At 34.3% G+C, this 19,075-nt stretch overlaps 1 protein-coding gene across 1 annotated transcript in view; it reads left to right on the top strand.

Moving 5' to 3' along the window:
- The window catches only part of NAA16 (N-alpha-acetyltransferase 16, NatA auxiliary subunit), a 90,003-nt gene that overhangs the window by 60,163 nt on the left and 10,765 nt on the right, over nt 1-19,075 (top strand). The window contains exons 10-12 of the mRNA XM_044670611.1: nt 6,416-6,488; nt 6,636-6,805; nt 7,107-7,259. Of these exons, the coding sequence (XP_044526546.1) occupies nt 6,416-6,488; nt 6,636-6,805; nt 7,107-7,259 (396 nt within the window). The remainder of the gene's footprint in view (nt 1-6,415; nt 6,489-6,635; nt 6,806-7,106; nt 7,260-19,075) is intronic.

The raw sequence follows: 19,075 nt of genomic DNA on the forward strand, positions 1-19,075 counted from the left end.
CTCATGTAGGTTTTTAGAACCCACTCTTAGCCATCTTACCATAATGAGCCATTGATTAGAGTCATATTTAGTGGAGGAATAAGGAATTAGTAACTGAATTAATAAAAACATGACTAATAAGAGCTTTCATTGTGTCTTACCTGATTCTTCACCATTCCTGAATCTCTTTTTTCCTTGGCATAACATCTCTAGTTCCTTTAATGGATCCTACATGTCATGCTTCCAGGTCATCATCATCATCCTGATCACCCTTTTTTTGGAAACCTTTGCTTCCATTGTCCTTCCTAAAAGGTGACACTCAAAAATGAACATAAAACTATGGCAGACTATAATGATATATTTTTTTTCATTCTGTTTTCTATGCTTCTGTTAATATAGCCACACCTTACATTAGCTTTTTTGACTATTTCAGTGTTGAATCATATTGAGCTTTTCTCTCATGGTTTTTTTCACCTGAACTATATGAATCCCTTAGGGCAGGGGTCGGCAACCTTTTTGGCCATGAGAGCCATAAATGCCACATTTTTTAAAATGTAATTTCATGAGAGCCATAACAGTGCTCACAGTGCACGCTCCTGTAACAGTGCCTGAAAAAAACCTGACTTTTTGGCTCCTGCAGAAAGAGCCATATCTGGCCCTCAAAAGAGCCAGATATGGCTTGAGAGCCATACGTTGCCGGCCTTAGGGTAAAGGACTCAATATCTCCTTGATGTTTCCTTAAGTCCCCTAACTTCCCATTTCTTCTGCCTCCTAAAATCCTGTGACTTACTCCCTCAGTCTACTCCAGCCACATAGGTATGCTCATATGGATGTTAGATTTTCCTCGTTAGAAACTGACATTCTTCTAACTGGTCATAACCTATCTTTCCACCCCATCCTGTGCCTCACCCTTCTTAAACTTGGCTTTTTTCCCCTCAACATGAACTCTCCTATTCTCTCCTCTCTTTACCAGTACATTATTCCTCAAATATCCTCTGCCTCTTTTCAGTCTTCAGTCTCTCCCTGCTTTTTTTCAGACAAGCCCAAGCCTCCCCAGTTCTTTAAAAACTTTATCTAAACCTCACCACCCATTTGAGGTATTGTCCTAGAAGTTTCTTGCCTTTTTCAGTCCAACTCTTTGAATTGTTAATTAATTAATTATACCTCCTGCCTCTCTACTTTATCATCTCATTCCTTGACCCTTGCAGTCCGACTTCTGATGTCATTACTCAACCATAGTTGTTCTCCCTGTTTAACCAATAGTCTCTTAATAGCAGAATTCTATGTGATCTTTTTTCAATCTTAATCCTTCTAGAACTATTTGCTGCATTTGTCAATGTGGATAACTCCTGGATACTCTCATACCTGGGTTTTTGTGACACTACTCCCCCGTCCCCACCTCTGCAAACTGTGGGTGTTAGCCGGGATATGTCCCTTTTTTCCTGCTATACTTTTTGGTGACTCATTACTCCCATGGATCTAACTATGATCTCTAGGCAGCAATTCTCAGATGTGCCTAGCTAGCCCCAGGCTCTCCCCCAAGCCTCTGGATTTCTTGATGACATCTTCAACTTAACATGTCCAAAATTGAACTCATTATCTTTCCCTCTAAAATCTCCCTTCCAAACCTCTCTATTTCTGTCAAAGTTATCCCCATTCTGCCAGTCTCCCAGGTGTGTAACTTTGATATTATCTTAGGTACCTTACTTCTCCTTCGCTCCACTTAACCAATCATTTGCCAAATCTTGCTTTTCTACTTTCACCACATCTTTTGTGTATGACCCATTCTCTCTACTCACACAGCTCCCACTTTTACTCCTTTACTGTCACTCAGTAGCATCCTAATTACTCTTCCTGCCTCAAATCTTTCCAGTTAATTCTCTAAATTGCTTCCCAAATACAGATTCCCCTACTAGAATTCTTCTATTCAGTCTTTAAAGGCAACCCAATCTGGCCCCAAATGATTTTCAGCCTCATTGAACATTACTCCTCTTACACTCTGTGATCCAGCCAAACTGACTTTCTCACATTTACACTCTCTCACTCTCTCTGTCTCTGTCTGCCTGTCTGTCTGTCTCTCTTTCTCTCTCTCTCTCCACCCATCTCTTCTCACTTGCTCCCCCCCTTTTCTCTCTCTCCATTTCCAGTCTCTTTGTCTTTATATTGACTATCCCACATGCCTGGACTGGGTTTGTTATCTTGAATCTCTTAGAGTCCTGTTTTTCCTTTATTATGCAGCTCTGACACCAGCTTTTGCTTGAAGACTTTCTTCATATTCTCAGTTGCTAATACTATCCCTCCTAAACTGTATTATATTTAAATACTTTATAGTAGTTCTTATTAACTTTATATATAGTTGTATATATTTTTACATATTTATTTTTTCCCTCATTAGGACAAAAGCTCATTGTGAATAAAGCCTTGTTTTATTTTTTTTGGCCTTATATCCCTATCACAGTTCTGGCACCTGGTAGTTGCTTAATAAATTCTTATTAATTGAGCTTGTTAATTCTGCATGTCTTTCTCTATTCTGTACTTGTGCAATTGGTTTTTTGAATCTAAACATGTAGTACTTCACATCCAATCTTTTTTTAAAGAACTGTTTCTCTAGCAGACTGAGGAGCAATTTGACTCTATGACAATTTGACTTGTGACAATAAGAATGATAGCATAAATTATTACAAAAACTGCAGATAATTAATTATATTAATTGATGATGCCAGCCTTAAAAAATATTAGATCCATAAACAGCAACAACCAAAACACTTTTTCTCCTCTTTTCCTTTTTTTGGAATTGTTCCTCAAGCTGACTTACTAGCCAGTGGAATTAGTTGAATTGAGTGTATTTTCTTTGATTTATTGTTATACTCTAGTCATAAATGTTTAGAATAGTAGCAATGACAGTGATTAATGTGCATGTGATAAAAAAATTGGAAGTTGTAATACCTAACATACTGACATTTTTAGTACTTAATGAGGAAGTCCTGTTTGTTTCCTTGAAAACACTTCCATAATCTTGAAGAAGTATGGAGATTTTTTCTGACTGTTGGGAGCTCCTCTTGAAAAGATGTTTAAAAAATATTGATGTAGATTAAGGACATATTAAAAATACTGAAAGTACTTTCATCATTTTTTCTTTTCAGTGTCTATTTTGGTACTGTCTTTCATGCATCTGTTTTTCTCCTTTGGATGCTGTTTCATTATGTTTTTTACTTGGTGCATCCCCAGAAACAGTGGTAAAAGTATAGTGTCTTGATCTTATTCCCTTTGCCCAGCCTGCACCTTCCAGTGTTATGGAGAAGTTGGAAGAAGTTGGAGAAGATGGAATAATGGGAATTTTTATTATCATTCTCTTTTTCTTTGTTGTCTGACTTTTATTCTTCTCTTGTACATCTCTTGAATCTTTTCCCTTCCTTTAAAATAAATTTCTCTTAGAGTACATTGAGAAACACTATTATATAGTATATCCACTATAGAGCCCTAACACTTTAGTATTAGACTGTTTGAATACTAGACCTAGAGTCATTAGAAAGTGAGGTTCAACTTCTGCTTCTGATAATATTAGTTTTTTGACTAGGGACAAATTAGTTAACCTCTCTGAATACTCATCTACAAAACAAATTAAAATATGTGTAGCTCCTGTTTTATAATTGGATATTGTGAAGTTCAAATTAGTTAATGCATATAAATTTCTTGTAAACCTTAAACACCATGTGCATGCCAGCCATTATTGTTCTTGTTTATTTTGTGGTGTCTCTTCAAAGAGTATGCTACCAAAAGAAGGCTAGAGAATGTAGCTATGAAGTGAATTTATCAACTAATCAGTTAGGTCACCCTTAGACAAATTTAAATAAGGAGAACTTTGCATATTTAGAAAAGGGCTAAATTTTTTAGCTGTCTAATGATAATTTATGATAAGTACATAAGTTCATTTATGCAGAGCCATCTTTATCACAAAGTATTTATGGAGCCTTTTCTACTCAAGAAGCAAGAATAATAGTTGAAGTATGATATACACTTGATGTACATTAGATTATATGATTATTAATTATCCCCATTTTATAGATGATGAAACTGAGGGCTTAAGAGAAGTTGCAAATTGTCTATTGTCATACAGGTAATAAATTCCAGTGGTGGAATCTGAAACCAAAGCTCTAGCTCTTGAATCTAAGTCAAATCACACCATCTCTTTTAAAATTGTCTCCAAGATACAAGAGAGATTAGAGAACCGTGCCTCTTTTAGATGACCAAGTATTGTGAGAACAAGCACTGAGCAAAGTAAGGTTAGCTTAGGTAGACTTTGTGTATATGTTTAAACCATGCAATGTGTCCATTGAAAATAGAAAACCCTTCTTTTTTTGAAAATAAGGTAATTTTTTCTGAAGTTAAAAAGCCAACTGATACCCCTTGATTTCTGATACATTAATTTCTGAATATCTCTTCTCTACCTAGTCAACTTTCTCTTAAAAAAATTCAGCAAAATCAGCCAATACATTGACATTGGACAGTCCAGACAATATTCCATAGTCATCAATAATGCACCACCTGTACAGCTCTTCTCAGTGGTCACACTGGGTCATTATAGTTACACGTTGTTCTGGTCATGTATATTGTTTCCCTGGTTCTTTACTCTGTATCATTTCAAATAACTTCCCATATTTACTTGAATTGTTATGTTTTTTTCTTTTTTTTTTTATAGTATAGTAATGTTAAGAGAGGTAGCTAGATGACATGAAAGATAGAATGATAGTCTTGGAGTCAGGAAGGCCTGTATTTGAATTCTGTTCTCAGCCAATTAAGAATTATATGATTCTGGGCAAGTCACTTAAAAGCTCTGAACTGATTCAGTTTCCTCTTCCATAAAACAAGGATTATTATAGGGTCAAATGGGAATATGTGTAAAGAATTTTTCAGATCTCAAAATGTTAGCTGTTATTTTTCCATTATAGTCTTGTACCATAGTTTTGCCATTCTCTAATCAATGAGAACCTACTTTTTAGTTCTTTGCCATCATAAAAGTGCTGCAGTGAGTTATTTTGATAAAGAATCTTACTTTTTCTGCCTTTGACATGCTTATTAATATGTATGAAATGTGACTTCTTGATCAAAGAATATTGGAATGTTAGTCCTGAAGTTTCTTTAAAGTGTAGGTTATTTTTTCAACAAGGATTGTCCATAAGGTGATTTTTAAAAACTTACATTACTAGGCAGGACACAAATGCTATGACTTAAATTGTACATTCAGACTTTGTAATATTTTCTAACTTTTGCAACCAAAACTTGTATATATCATCGATCTAATTACTTTTTCATAATGTCAACAACAATTCCACCAATGTCTTCAGCACCTTGAAATGACTACTTTTGATTTGGTTTTCTTGTTTAGTTATGCTCTACTGTTATTGATAGAATGTAAGTTCCACAAGAGCAGAAATTGTTTTAAATTTCATCTTTGTATCTCTAGTACATAGAACAGGCAAATACTAGTTGCTTAAAAAGTGCTTTTTGATTGATTAGTTAAGTACTTATGTGTGCTTTTGAAAAAAAAGGAATTAGAAATTAAGTAGGCATTCTAATTCATTATTAATGACCTAGCTCAAAGTGTCTTTTTATGGATGGACTTAGAGCTGCTAAACCCATAAAATTAAACCTATAAAAGTAAGCAGTAGAGAATCTCTTTGTCATAACTTGTCATTTTTATTGCTACTAACCTTGTACTTTCAAAGACATTTTGTTATAATTTAGAGACAAGATTTCTAGAGAGGCATGCCAATCTTTCTTTTTTCTGTAGCCTGCAAAAATCACTTGTAATATTTAGATTTATCTTTGGATCTAGTGTTATGTAGCTATGATGATACTGGTACACTGCTAAAAGTGCCATATTCTAATTGCCTAGTTATTACCTTGTTTTTATCCTGCTATTAATTTGCATCATTTCATTTTGTGTGGTATTGATTTTTTAATCTGAATAGAGGTAACTATGTCTGTCTCATTAATTCATTAACATTTATATAATGTTCTTTACAACTTAGAAAATGGCAACTCTCTATAGTATGTATGAGTGACATAATGCAGAATAATGTGTACTTCAAATAATTGTGACAGTTTCTTTTATAAACTCTGTAAAAGATGTACTTATTTTTTATTAAAATTTGTAAAATAAACAGTAGCTCAAATTTTATTGTAAATATCCACAGATCTTTTCTTTGCCCAACTCTTTTTAATGAAAAGATTTTTTTCATTTATTAGGGGCCAGGCCGAATGAATTTTCTTTAATTTCTGCATGATTCCGAAACCAGATATGCAATGTTTTTCAAATTTAATATTTTTAATATTGATCTTTAAAAAGTATAACCATTATGAATATACACATTTGAAATTATATCAAGGATGTGTTTTTTAAGGATTGAAAATTTTTCTACTTTTTTAAAAATAGGTTTCTATGATAGAGGAACTTGTTACTAGCTATGAAACTTCTCTGAAAACTTTCGACTATTTTAGTCCTTATGGTAAGTCTAAATTAGCTTGAGTTTAATTTCTAAGTAACTTTGCGTGGTCAGTTTGAAATATTTAATCATTTTTTTGAAAGCAATAGTGTCAGTTGTTTTTAACCATATTGGATTTTGACTTTTTTGTCTGTCCTTTTTTTGTTGCAGAAAATGGAGAGAAGGAACCTCCAACAACACTACTCTGGGTTCGATATTTCCTGGCCCAGCACTTTGACAAACTTGGCCAATGCTTATTGGCTTTAGATTACATTAATGCTGCAATTGCAAGCACTCCAACTTTAATAGAATTGTTCTATATAAAAGCAAAAATTTATAAGGTAAAGTTAATTTTTCCAAATTATGAGAAAATGTATATTTGCTTTAAAGTAGCTGTATATGTAGCAAGGTATAGTAGATAGGGATATTAAAAATGAATTTCCACAGTGCTAAAAAATGTTATGTTTTAGAGCCAATAAATTTGGAGCTTGATTTAAACATTTCTGTAATACCAAAAACATTCTGTATAAATAAACTTTTATTTTGAAAGTGCAGATGGCAGATTTAAAATTAAACTTCTCATATCCTATGTTTCATAATATAATTTTTATCCTTTAGTGATTATCTCTTGATTTCTTATAGCACATGGGTGATTTGAAGGAAGCTGCTAAGTGGATGGATGAAGCACAGTCTTTGGACACAGCTGATAGATTCATAAACTCAAAATGTGCAAAATACATGCTACGGGCAAATATGATGAAAGAAGCAGAAGATATATGTTCCAAGTTCACAAGGGTAGGAAATAGCAATGTCCATTGGGACATTTTTGTTTTGGGCATGTGATACATAGTAAAACCTCACTAATTTCTACTAATCAAAGGAACAATCATCTTGAATTATGTAATACAGTTGACTTCTTTAAAAACATAACTTGTAATTATATATATATATTCAGATATGCCATGAATTGAATAATGTCCTACAATATGGTGAAAGTATGATATAATGCAATTGGCCTTTAAGAATGAACAGTTGGCTAGGCTCTTGATGCCAACTTTTAACAGATTAATTTACTTTATGTAGTTTTTTGTTTTCATGGTCATATTAAGTAGTGTAGCTAAGGAACATTTAAGTGTATTGAGTTATGGGGAAGAAGTATGAAAAGAAAACTTCTTTATTCAGGCAGTATTAAAGATTAGACTTGGAAAAGCAGATGTAGGGAAAGAGAGGCTATATTGGAAAAACTGCCTTTTTGAAGAAATCAAAGAGGAGTTGCAGAGAGTATCAGGAACATAAATTAGCAGGTGGTTTCTGCAAAGTTTATATCTGGATGAAGCTGAACTTGATAACTTTCAGATCCTCTCTACTTCTAAAACTCTATAAAACTGAAGCAAGTTTCTGCAAAAAGAACAGTAGAAGCAGTGTAATAATGAACTTGACCCAAGACTTTAGTTCATGTCCAGTGGTAGGTACCTCTAATAGAGTAGCAACAACAAGACTAATGCATATTTAGAATGATTGTTCGTTAAAATAAGTACTGCAAATGGGGCATCAGTTTTTGTAAATGACTATATTTTGGTTTTCATTACTGAATAGACTACTAATCTACCAGGTTGTGTTAGATTTACAAATTTATATTATGGTTTATTACATTTTCCATGAGAAAATTATATTCTTAGTATTAAAGGTTTGTTGTGTTCTAATAATATTCTTTTTGTAGTAAGAATATTGTCTGGAGATAATAGTTATTTTTCTATAAAAAGGTACCCTTTCATGAATCGCTACTCTTTAGATATTACATATATATAGTTTAATATTTAGACACCTGCTAGTTTGTCATTATTTATGAAGGGACTTTTAATTAATAAAATCATGCATCTTTGTTTTCATGCAGAATTGGGGGGGCAGTGGTGACTCATGGTTTTGGGATACACATGTGGAGTCTTTGAGGTGCTGACTTGAGCTTTCCAGATAGAATTGCTTTGGGCTAATGCAGAATTTTTAAATTTGAGCTTTGTGGAAGCACTTATCTCTTTCAGAACTTAGCACATTCCTTTATCCATATATAGTAGACATTTGATAAATGTTTAAATGAATAAAAGTTTTAGGGTGATAAAATTTAAAAGAAAAATATGTCAAAGAAAAGTCGAGTAGTTGTAAAGATTATAAGAGAAAAGAGCATGTACGAAAAGTGCTCTAAATATTTGAAAGCTGACAAAGCTTTGAAGCACAAGATTTTAGGAAGTTAGAGAACTAGAGTAATACAGGGCCTAGAAAGTCTTACACTAGGCGTTTAGAACCTAAGTTCCAGGCCCTTTTCTGCTATTTGCTATTTTTATGGGTAACTTTTATAATTACTGGGCTTAAAGAGTGAGGTACAGGAGGGCAGCTTGGATCAGGGATAACAGACTGGAAACCAACAAATTGGGGAAACACAAACCACACCAAGATACAAGGTTTGGGAAATCTTAGAATGACAGTTGATACCAACTGTGACCTCAGATCCACCTAGCCTGGGAGTCTGTGAAACTTACAAACTACAGTGAGTGAGACTGGGACGAAGGAATTATAAAACACAGGTTTAATAAAGACTATAGGAGTAAGAGATAATGGGGAGTGGTCACCCTAAACCTAGGACACTAAAGACAAACACAGGGGCTGAGATGGGTCAAAGACTACACTACTCTAATACAGGCTGTCAGCCTGGTTGGCTGGAAGGGAATTGAATCTCTCACAGATTTTGTCCACTTCTGCTCCTCTTGATGGTCACAGGAAAACCAGGTCCACAGCAAGGTAAATCCAAGATAGTAAAATCAAGGAGCTTGACTCAGACTTGGGTTTCTACCACCTCAGTTTAATCTTCTTGCTCACTTGATCTTCTACTGGCAGGTCTTTCTTCTCTGTGTTCAATCCACACTCCTTGGGCTCTCTACTGGGACAGGTAAAGCAGCCACACTTTCCCTGTCTCAGCCTTAACCAGAGCTTCTCAAGGAAAAACTTCTCTTCATCCCATGGTTGGAACTCTTAGGTCTTTTGAGACAGCCTGGGTGTTATCTTACCTTAAATATCTAATTTCCTAATTTCCTCATTACAATTCCCTCCTTTGCACAAAGCCAAAATAGTGTTCCACACAATATTTTGGTATTTGTGCACTATGGACTAAACTACAATTCTAACCCAAAATAACAAACAAACTATACTAACTCTATCTTATCCTATCTATCTCTACCTTACTCTATCCTACTGTAGGGATTTCAACAAGGAAAGGTAAAGGGATAAATATATTGAACAATTACATACTTCAAAGTACAGAACAACAAGTTACAAAGCAAAATTTTCAACAAAATTAACAAAAGTAATAACAAATTTAAAATATTAACACAAAATTCAAACAAAACCATCAAACACAACTCCTAAACTAACTCCTAACACAACTCCTAAACTCCTAAACACAGAAACATTCTACTAACTAATAAATGCAAACAAGTTTGAAAAATACATATTTAACAAAACATTGCATAAGTTTTTATATCAAATTACAAAACATCAAACTCACTTAAGCAAATTACATTTAAATGTTTGCAACTCAATTAGTGTCAAATTATTCACAGTATTTACATATATACATATGATACATACAACATATACATGTATGATATACATAGATGTACATATAATATATACATATCAAATATACATATATACATCCTTTACGTATATATAATACTTAGCAATATAATACTTAGCAATATAATACAATTTATAATATATAAATTTATAATATTTATATATAAATTTATGTTATATACAATTTATAATATAATATCTAAAAATTCATACACTATTTACACTTATTTACACATCTATTTACATTATTTTGTGATATGTGATCTGTAGTATATGTTCTTCGTATAATGCAATTTTGTTATGTTTATTGTATTTGCACTGTAATGTACATTAGTATCTTATCTTATTCTCTAAGCTAATCTAATACTATTCCCTATTACACTAAACTCCCAAACTATCCCTATGTTATTAGTATGTCCCTAGTTATTAGCATAACTAAATATTCACTAAATAACTAGCTAATTTTGTTAGTAACTAACATTCCTTTGTTAGCCCTTAATCATCCTATGGCTAATCCTAATTTTATTAGTATTTATACATTGATTTATTCCAAAGGAATACAATGTATCCTAACATGTTTATATTCTTTGTATCTGATTTGTTATGTTGTTGTTTTGTTGTGTTGTGTTGCAACATGTTACTGTTGGATGCAGAATACCTACAAAAACTTCAGACCTCCTTTAGTTTCTCCTGTCTCCTTATGATGTTCCATTCTTTGAGGAAATCTCTCCATTTTCCTCTTCTCCTTTTCTCCATCGATGTTCTTGATAGTTTTATGTGCAATGTTGGATGTATATGAATATGTAGTGATACTATTTATATTACACAAAATCCTTTCAAACAACTAGTCCAAATTGTCCATGATTAATCCTCTTCTTTGGAAGTTCCTTTTAATACAAAGTCTTTATCAGTTCAATTTTATAAGTTCTTCAGTCTTAGTATGATATCCATTAATCTTGAATCCTGAATCCTCATCATCCATCCATGTCCTCTTCTCTCTGAATGTCCTCTTCCACTGGAATGGTCTTCTCCTTACTGAACTATCTTGACTGCAGACTCAAATTGACTGAAGATCTTAATTTACTCAATTTCTTTTTCTTCTTCATTATTAACAATTTCTACATTTTCATTATCTATACCACGTGCTAATTTAATATGAGAACAATGATACCAAGAATCTCTATCTAAAACTTTTACAGAAGATGGTGAAACTAACACAACTGTATGAGGACCTACCCAACTTTATTCAATTGCTGATGTTTTAGCAAAATTTTTCACATAGGACACATCACCTGGTTGAAAATTATGAAGAGAATAATCTAATGGACCAGATTGAATTAATGAATTAATACTCCCATATCTGGTAATTCTCTTAGCCTCTGCTGTAAAGCACTTAAATATGAAGCAATTTGGCAATCACCTCCTAATAGTGATGCATAAACAGCCTTACAAGTCTTTGCCTGTAGTGGAGCATGTCCAAAGAGCATCTCATACGATGATATATGTAGATCTGCTTTTGGTCTAGTATGTAGGTAAAACAAAGCTATGGGAAGAATATCTGGCCATTTGAGATGAGTTTCGGCACAGAGTTTTCCAACCATAGTCTTGAGTTCCTTATTCATACACTCCACATAACCTGAACTTTGTGGGTGATAAGGAACATGATATTTAGGTGTTATTCCTAGATTCTCTTAGATTCTTCTAAGGATATCCTGAGTGAAATGAAATCCCTTATCCGAATCTATGGTTAATGGCACACCGAATCTAGGCACAATTTCCTTGAGTAACACTTTCACCACAAAGCTTGCTGTGTTGGTATTTGATGGAAAAGCTTTAGGCCACTTGTCTATCAACTATCACAAGACAATACTTGTATTTTCCAGCTTTAGGCATGCAGATGTAATTAATCTGTAAACTCTCAAATGGACAACATGCTAAAGGTCTACCACCTAAACCTTTCTTTCTGAATGCACTTTGATTGAACTTTTGGCAGACAGAGCAACTGTTACACATCTTATTTGCAACAGTACTTATTCCTGGTGCAATCCATTGTCTCTTGGTGGAATCTTGTGTACCAAAATGACCTTTTGTGTATATAGCTTGACACAAATAGGTATACAAGTCTTTTGGTAACAATGATCTTCCTGTATCAGTAATCCATATCCCATATTCTTTCCTAACTCCAAATTTATCTTTCCATTTCTGGATATCTGAGTCTACATAAGCTTTTTCTAGATCATCAGAATCAATAGATGTTAAATTCATTACATAAATTGGAGTTTTCTGGGCAGCATACTTTGCAGTGATATCAGCTCTGTGACTACCTTTAGAGACTGAATCTCGACCACTAGTATGATTCTGGTAATGGATTACTGCCAGCTGTTTTGGCTTTTGGATTGCTTCCAACAACTCATTTATTATTCCTGCATGAGCTATTGGTTTTCCCCCATGTAGTAATAAAAACTCGTTGTTTCCAGATCTTTCCTGTTGCATGGCAAATAGAGAATGCATATTGAGAATCAGTGTAAATATTTGCCCTTTTACCTTCAGTCAGAAGACAGGCTTGCTTCAATGCCACTAATTCTGCACCCTGTGCATTAAGATTACTAGGTAATGAGCCATACCACAGTGTCTCAAATTGTGGGACAACTGCAGCTCCAGTACATCTGATTCCATTACACAAATATGATCCATCTGTGAATAATACCAAGTCTGGATTTTCGAGTGGAGTGTCTTTTAAATCCATCCTAGGCATATCCACAAGATCTACTACCTCAACACATTCATGCAATGGTTCACCGTTCTTAGGTAAATCAGGAAGAAGAATAGCTGGATTTAATATACTACATCTCTTCAACTGGACATTTTCACTACCTAAGAGAATAATTTCATATTTAGATATTCGTTGGTTGGAATATGCTTGAGTATGAAATTTCCTCATTAGTGCCTCTCTTTGATGTGAACAGTAGACCATTAAAGGACATTCCAAAACTAAATCAGCTGACTTCTGGATTAACACAGCTGCTACTGCTACCCCCCCTTAGACAGGATACTGTACCCACAGCTATTGGATCTAATTGATAGCTGTAGTATCCAATTGGATGATAACTTTGTCCTAGAGTCTCTGCCAGCACACCAGAAGCTATACCTTTTGTTTCATTGATAAACAGCTGAAAAGGTTTCTCATAGTCTGGGATTCTTAACCCAGGGGCACTGAATCTGGTGACATTTACGTGGGTATTGGATAGATAGTACATAAGTCATCCTCTGCATTATTGGAATCTAAGAAAAGCAATGGAAAGGCCTTCAAAGATTCCTTTGGGAGATGTAAAGAAATGTCACCAGGTTTAGTACATTGGATAGTAGCCCGTAATTTACACAGAAGATCCCTTTCTAAAAGATTCATTGGACATCCTGGCATATAAAGAAATGCATGTTCTATGGATAAAGGTCCAAGCGTTATCATTTTTGGTTGTAATTTAGCTACTTTCTGAGTTATGCCTGCAGCACCAACCACATCCATTGTACCAACAGCTCTACAATTCTCAGGAAAACTTTGCGAAACTGATTTACTTGCTCCTGTATCAACGAGAAGGCCATAAATCTGGTCTCCAGTAGTAACAGAAACATGTGGTTCTGTGCTATTGGGAGGTTAGAAAGTTTCCAACATAAGAACTAAAACAGTAACATCAGAACAAAGCTCAGCTATTTCCTTTCCATCCAAGTTAACATCATCTTGAATTATAGAATTTTCCCAGGATTTTGCACCTTTGGTCCTTTTCACCTCTATTCTGGTTCATTGTTTTTATTTACAATCAAATTATCCTTAATCAAATCACAGTTTCCATTATTTTCCTTCGTTACACAATTACTAGAACTTCCAACACCATTTACAACACTATTCCTCTTTTTCTCACAAATATGTACAACACTAATTAAATTTTATCAACACAAAGTAAATTATTATTAATCTTAGTCAAATTATTACAAACATTAGTTAAATCACTACTAACAGGGTAAATTACTATTAACATTAGTAAATTACCATTACCATTAATAACACCACTTAATGTAGTTAATTTAGCTCTAGCACCACTTAAATTATCATTAATTTGCATTAAATTATCATTTACATTGATTAAATTATCATTGATTCCATTTAAATTCCCATTAACATTGATTAAATTATCATTATTAATTAAATTACTATTAACACCAATTAAATCATTATTAACACCAAGTACACCATTACCATTATTCATAGTCACATTATCATTTTCTTTAACATATACAATTTCATCAATATTCACTTTATTCCCATCAACTTGATCAATTACTTCCCTCCATTCTGATTATCATGATTGCCATTTCCTTGGACAACCTGGCTGTACTTTGGTTGCAGTCCAGCTCTTATATAGTCCTGCATTGTTGCCATATTGGGAGCTCAAATACCTTGACAACAGGCATTCTGACACTGAAAACTATTTTGTGCATTAAATACATAATTATTATTGCTATTATTCCAATTGTTCTGGCTATAACCATAATTATCATTATTATTATACCCATTATATCTATTATTAAATCTCTATTAAATTGCCCTCTAAATCTGCATTCCTTCACAAGATGTTCAACTTTATCTCATAAAAAACATCTTGGCCCTTGGTATCGTGAGTTTCTTGAAGGGTTACTCTTATAGTTCGTTTTCTTCCTTTCTGAGGCTCTAAGAGCAGCTACTATTTTGATATCTATTTCCTTTCTTTAGCCTTATTATTTGCCTCTCAGTTGTTTTCTGAGATTTTCCTCTTCATCACTGCTCTTATCTCTCTCTTGGGCAAACACATACATAGCCTTTCTTTTAAGTTCATCCAAGCTAAGGAGCTCCCAATCAGGACACTTATCTAGGAAGAATCTTTTAACTTGAGGAACAGCATTTTTAACAAACAAGCACTTTGCATAGTCAACAGTGGTATCATCAAGGATATCCAGGCCTAATTGTAACTCTGCGGTTTTGATAATCCGGCCAAGAAACGATGCTGGTGTCTCTTGACTTGTCTGCCTGACCTCTCGAATCTCGACCATGTGTTCAGATGTCTTGCATTATTTTCTAGCACTTTCAATATGGATTTCCTAGCTCATTTTAACATTCTGAAAGTTGGAACCGAATTCAGCTCTAACTCTTCTCAATTTTCAGGCCAAGGTGTCAAATCATTAGTATGTAAAGTCTCTTCCACAAATTTTGCCCTGTCATGTCTAAATATTACTTCTCCCAAGATGTACCAAATGTCAGAGAAATCCAGATTGTACATTTTTATAAAAGATCTAATGCTCTTAATAAATTTCCCTGGGTCATCATGGAAATTTGGTGTTTTTATCTTTATTACCTTTACTTCCTCTGCTTTTAACCTTATGTGCTGCTTTACATGGAAGAGTCCATCATCATGTACTACTGGGAGATCTTGAAGAGGGAATAAATTAATCAGGATGTCACTATTACTCTGGGCTTTTAGTTCTTTCTCTGCCCTAGTGTCCTCAGAAACCTTAATATCATTTTATTCATCTTTGTGTCATTTGAATGCTGTGCACAACCAGAGCCAGTGTCCTGAAATCTATTTTGTTTAATATATATTTCCATGTTATCCATCTGTTCTTGCATTAATCTCATCATTAATTTAAGTTCCAACCCTCTACACCACCAGTTAATCATCACCTTGATAGTATATAACATACATTTCAGCAACCATCTCATCCTATACATCACATAACCACATAGAAGTAATTCTGGTATATGTGCTACCATATCCAGTAACGTTATTCCCCATATAGGTCTTTGTTTTTCAAAATTTAACATCTTAACATATTTAGTTGTACCACAAAACACCAGGTAAGGGATAAAGTAAAACACCTGCCACATATAATAAACACACAGATCCATGATATCCTCCTTAATAGCTATTTCCAATATTGGAGTTCCACTAATAATGCTATTATAATAATAAGCCATAGTGGATTGGCTTATACTCTGGGTTTACAACAAGATTTTAAGAATAACAATTACAAAACAAAGAAACAGGGAAGGAAAAACACCAAACAGCAAAGACAAGCACTGAAATAAGTTAAAACCCCTCAGGAAAAAAGTTTTAAATGCCCAGGATTCTTGTGAGAGCCTTATAAATACTCTCAATGAGCACAGTAGTAAAGCAGTCTTTCCCAATTGGCTTAGAATGTTGAAGCCTCAGCCAACTATTGGGAGAGTGGAATAGAATGTTCAAGCTCAGTTTTCTGCTGGCCACCTCTCTGAACACTTCCTGTTCTTCCCTTAACCCACCATCTGGGTTGCTATTTGGGTTTGGTTCTTTCCTCCCTTTGTGACTGGTTATACTACCACTGTATCTTAGTTCTTTAAGGGGCCAGAAGATTTTAGAGATCCTCCTAGAAAAGGGCCCAGAGTTTTAAGGCTATTTTGAGATAGACACAAGTAGTAACTATATTTATTCATTCAGGATACTTTGCTATACAATAGAATTCATTGGTCTCGTTCTTATATATCTGGAAGAACCTGGGAATTATCACTATTTCTCTGTGTGTCAGGGATGCTGAGGCCTAACATGGAACTTATGGTTTGGATGGCCCTTCCTCTCCCTCTTTCTTCCCCCACTTCCAGTTTTTCCTGTGTGATGCAGGCATTTCTTTTTCCCCATAAATGAAAGAGGAGCTCTCTGGAATCTCTGGTTCTCAGATGAGCCTCGGAGGGAGCTCCTGTGCTCACTCTTCCTGGCCCAGAAACAGAATCCTCCCTTGACTTGTTTTTTGTTTGCTCCTAATTCAGTGTGAATGCTTTGAAGGTCTGTGGGCAGTGGTGAACCGTCCACTTGCTCTCCTGCTTACATTTGTAAAGGGCTCTGAAGGCCCTAAGAGGAAGTGTATTTGCTTGCTAGACTCAGCCTCCACTTTTGCTGCATCTGGACAGTGATAATGTGTCATAAAGATAGGCCTAAAGGCTGGGGAAAAAAAACAGGTCGATCACAAAAAAAACCAAACAGAAACCACAAGAAAACCAACAACTTCCCTTCTCCTTATTCCATGTTTGGAACTCTCAGGTCTTTTGAGACAGCCTGAGTGTTATCTTACCTTAAATATCTAATTTCCTAATTTCCTCATTACACTATTGCTTAGAACCTGTGGTACCTTGGGCAAGTCACAACCTTTTTGGTTTTCAGTTTCTCATCTATAAAATGAGGGAGTTGGTTTAGATCAGTGGTGTCAAAACTCAAATAGACACGGGGCTACTAAGCTGTACATAAGGATAATTTTGGACCACATGTTTATTTAGAAAACTACATGTTAACATTGTGTATGTTTTATTGTATTTTTATTTATTTTGTTAAACATTTCAATCCCCTTTTAAGTTGCCCTAGGGAGGTGTGGGTTGTATGACATCTATTTTACATGTTCTGTAGAATTTCTTCTAGCTCTAACCTAAGGGCCTGTTATACTCTTTTTCCTTGCCACCTGGTTATATGATCTTGAGAAAATCATCTGGCCTCAGTAGCTTTTGGATTTTATTTCTCTCAACCCACATCACCCTAATAACTTTATACAAATGTTTATTAAGTACATACTATGTGCTAAATTCTGAGGAAAATAAGAAGTCTTTATCTTCATGCATCTAATTCTAATTAACATTCTTCAGCCAAAATAATTTCCTCAATAGAAATTATAATTTTTTAGTATTCTTTCAACACAGTACATTTTTCTAAACAGTTTCTTACTTGCTTTATAGTGAACTTTTAATGAGCAAGAATTGTGAATGTGGAAGTGAAAATGAGGAGAAATTCTTTTCAAAATATGATCTTGCCATCTTGCCTTTATAGTATGGAAAATACTAGACTTCAGACATCCAGAATCTTTTGTATATACTCCCAAACTAAAAAGTGAACAAAAATGGTCTACTGAAGTAGTCCCACACTGAAATCATCTGCCTCATACAATCCCTAATAAGCTTAATTGTTTTTTTAACCCATAGAAGATTAGAAGCAGCAAAATAGAAGAGGATTGGCTCATGAGGATGCTCTTAGAGAGCAGCACAGGCAACCAGAAAAATAAAAAGGCTGACATGATATCCAGAAAGAAGACAGGGAAAAAGGACAAATACTAGAACTATGTCTGTAATATGTGTTTGTAAAAGGACTTGAGCCAGGAACATTAACCATTAACAATCTTCCTAGAGTTCCCTCAGAAATGTTAAAATGGAAACTTTGGTGCTTCAAAATGTAGATTATAGTTATTTGGAAAATATATTTTTAAAATTTTATTTAAAATTTTTTTCCATGGTTACTTGATTCATGTTGTCTCCCTTTGCTCTTCCCTCCCCTCTCCTGGAGTTGACAAGCAATTCCACTGGGTTATACGTGTATTATCACTCAAAACCGATTTCCATATTATTCATTTTTACAATAGAGCTATCTTTTAAAACCAAAACCCCAAATCATATACCCATGAAAACAAGTGATAAATCACATGTTTTCTTCTGGATTTCTACTCCCATAGTCCTTTCTCTAGATGTGAAGAGCATTCTTTCTCATTAAGTCATTGCTATTAGAAGCAAAGTCAATTACATTTGATTGTCTCATAATGGAAAATATATGTTTTTGAAACACTTAATTTTCCCCCAAATATAGGATAATTAAAATATTAGGGGAGTGAGATGAGAGTCTAAATTGTATCAGTAATTTTGAATTGGTTAGTAGCCATCTTTTGAAAAGTTGTGAAGATGGGGCATCTAGGTAGCATAGTGGATAGAGTGCCAGGCCTGGAGTCAAGAGGACTTGAGTTCAAATGTGCCCCCAAACACTGACTAGCCAAGTAGCTCTGGGCAAGTCATAACCCTTTTACCTCAGTTTCTTCATCTATAAAATAATCTGGAAAAAGAAATGACTAGCCACTCTAAGAAAATCCTAAATGGAGTCATAAAGAATCTCACA

The sequence above is a fragment of the Gracilinanus agilis genome, chromosome 3, assembly GCF_016433145.1.
Source record: "Gracilinanus agilis isolate LMUSP501 chromosome 3, AgileGrace, whole genome shotgun sequence".
Lineage (NCBI taxonomy): Eukaryota > Metazoa > Chordata > Mammalia > Didelphimorphia > Didelphidae > Gracilinanus > Gracilinanus agilis.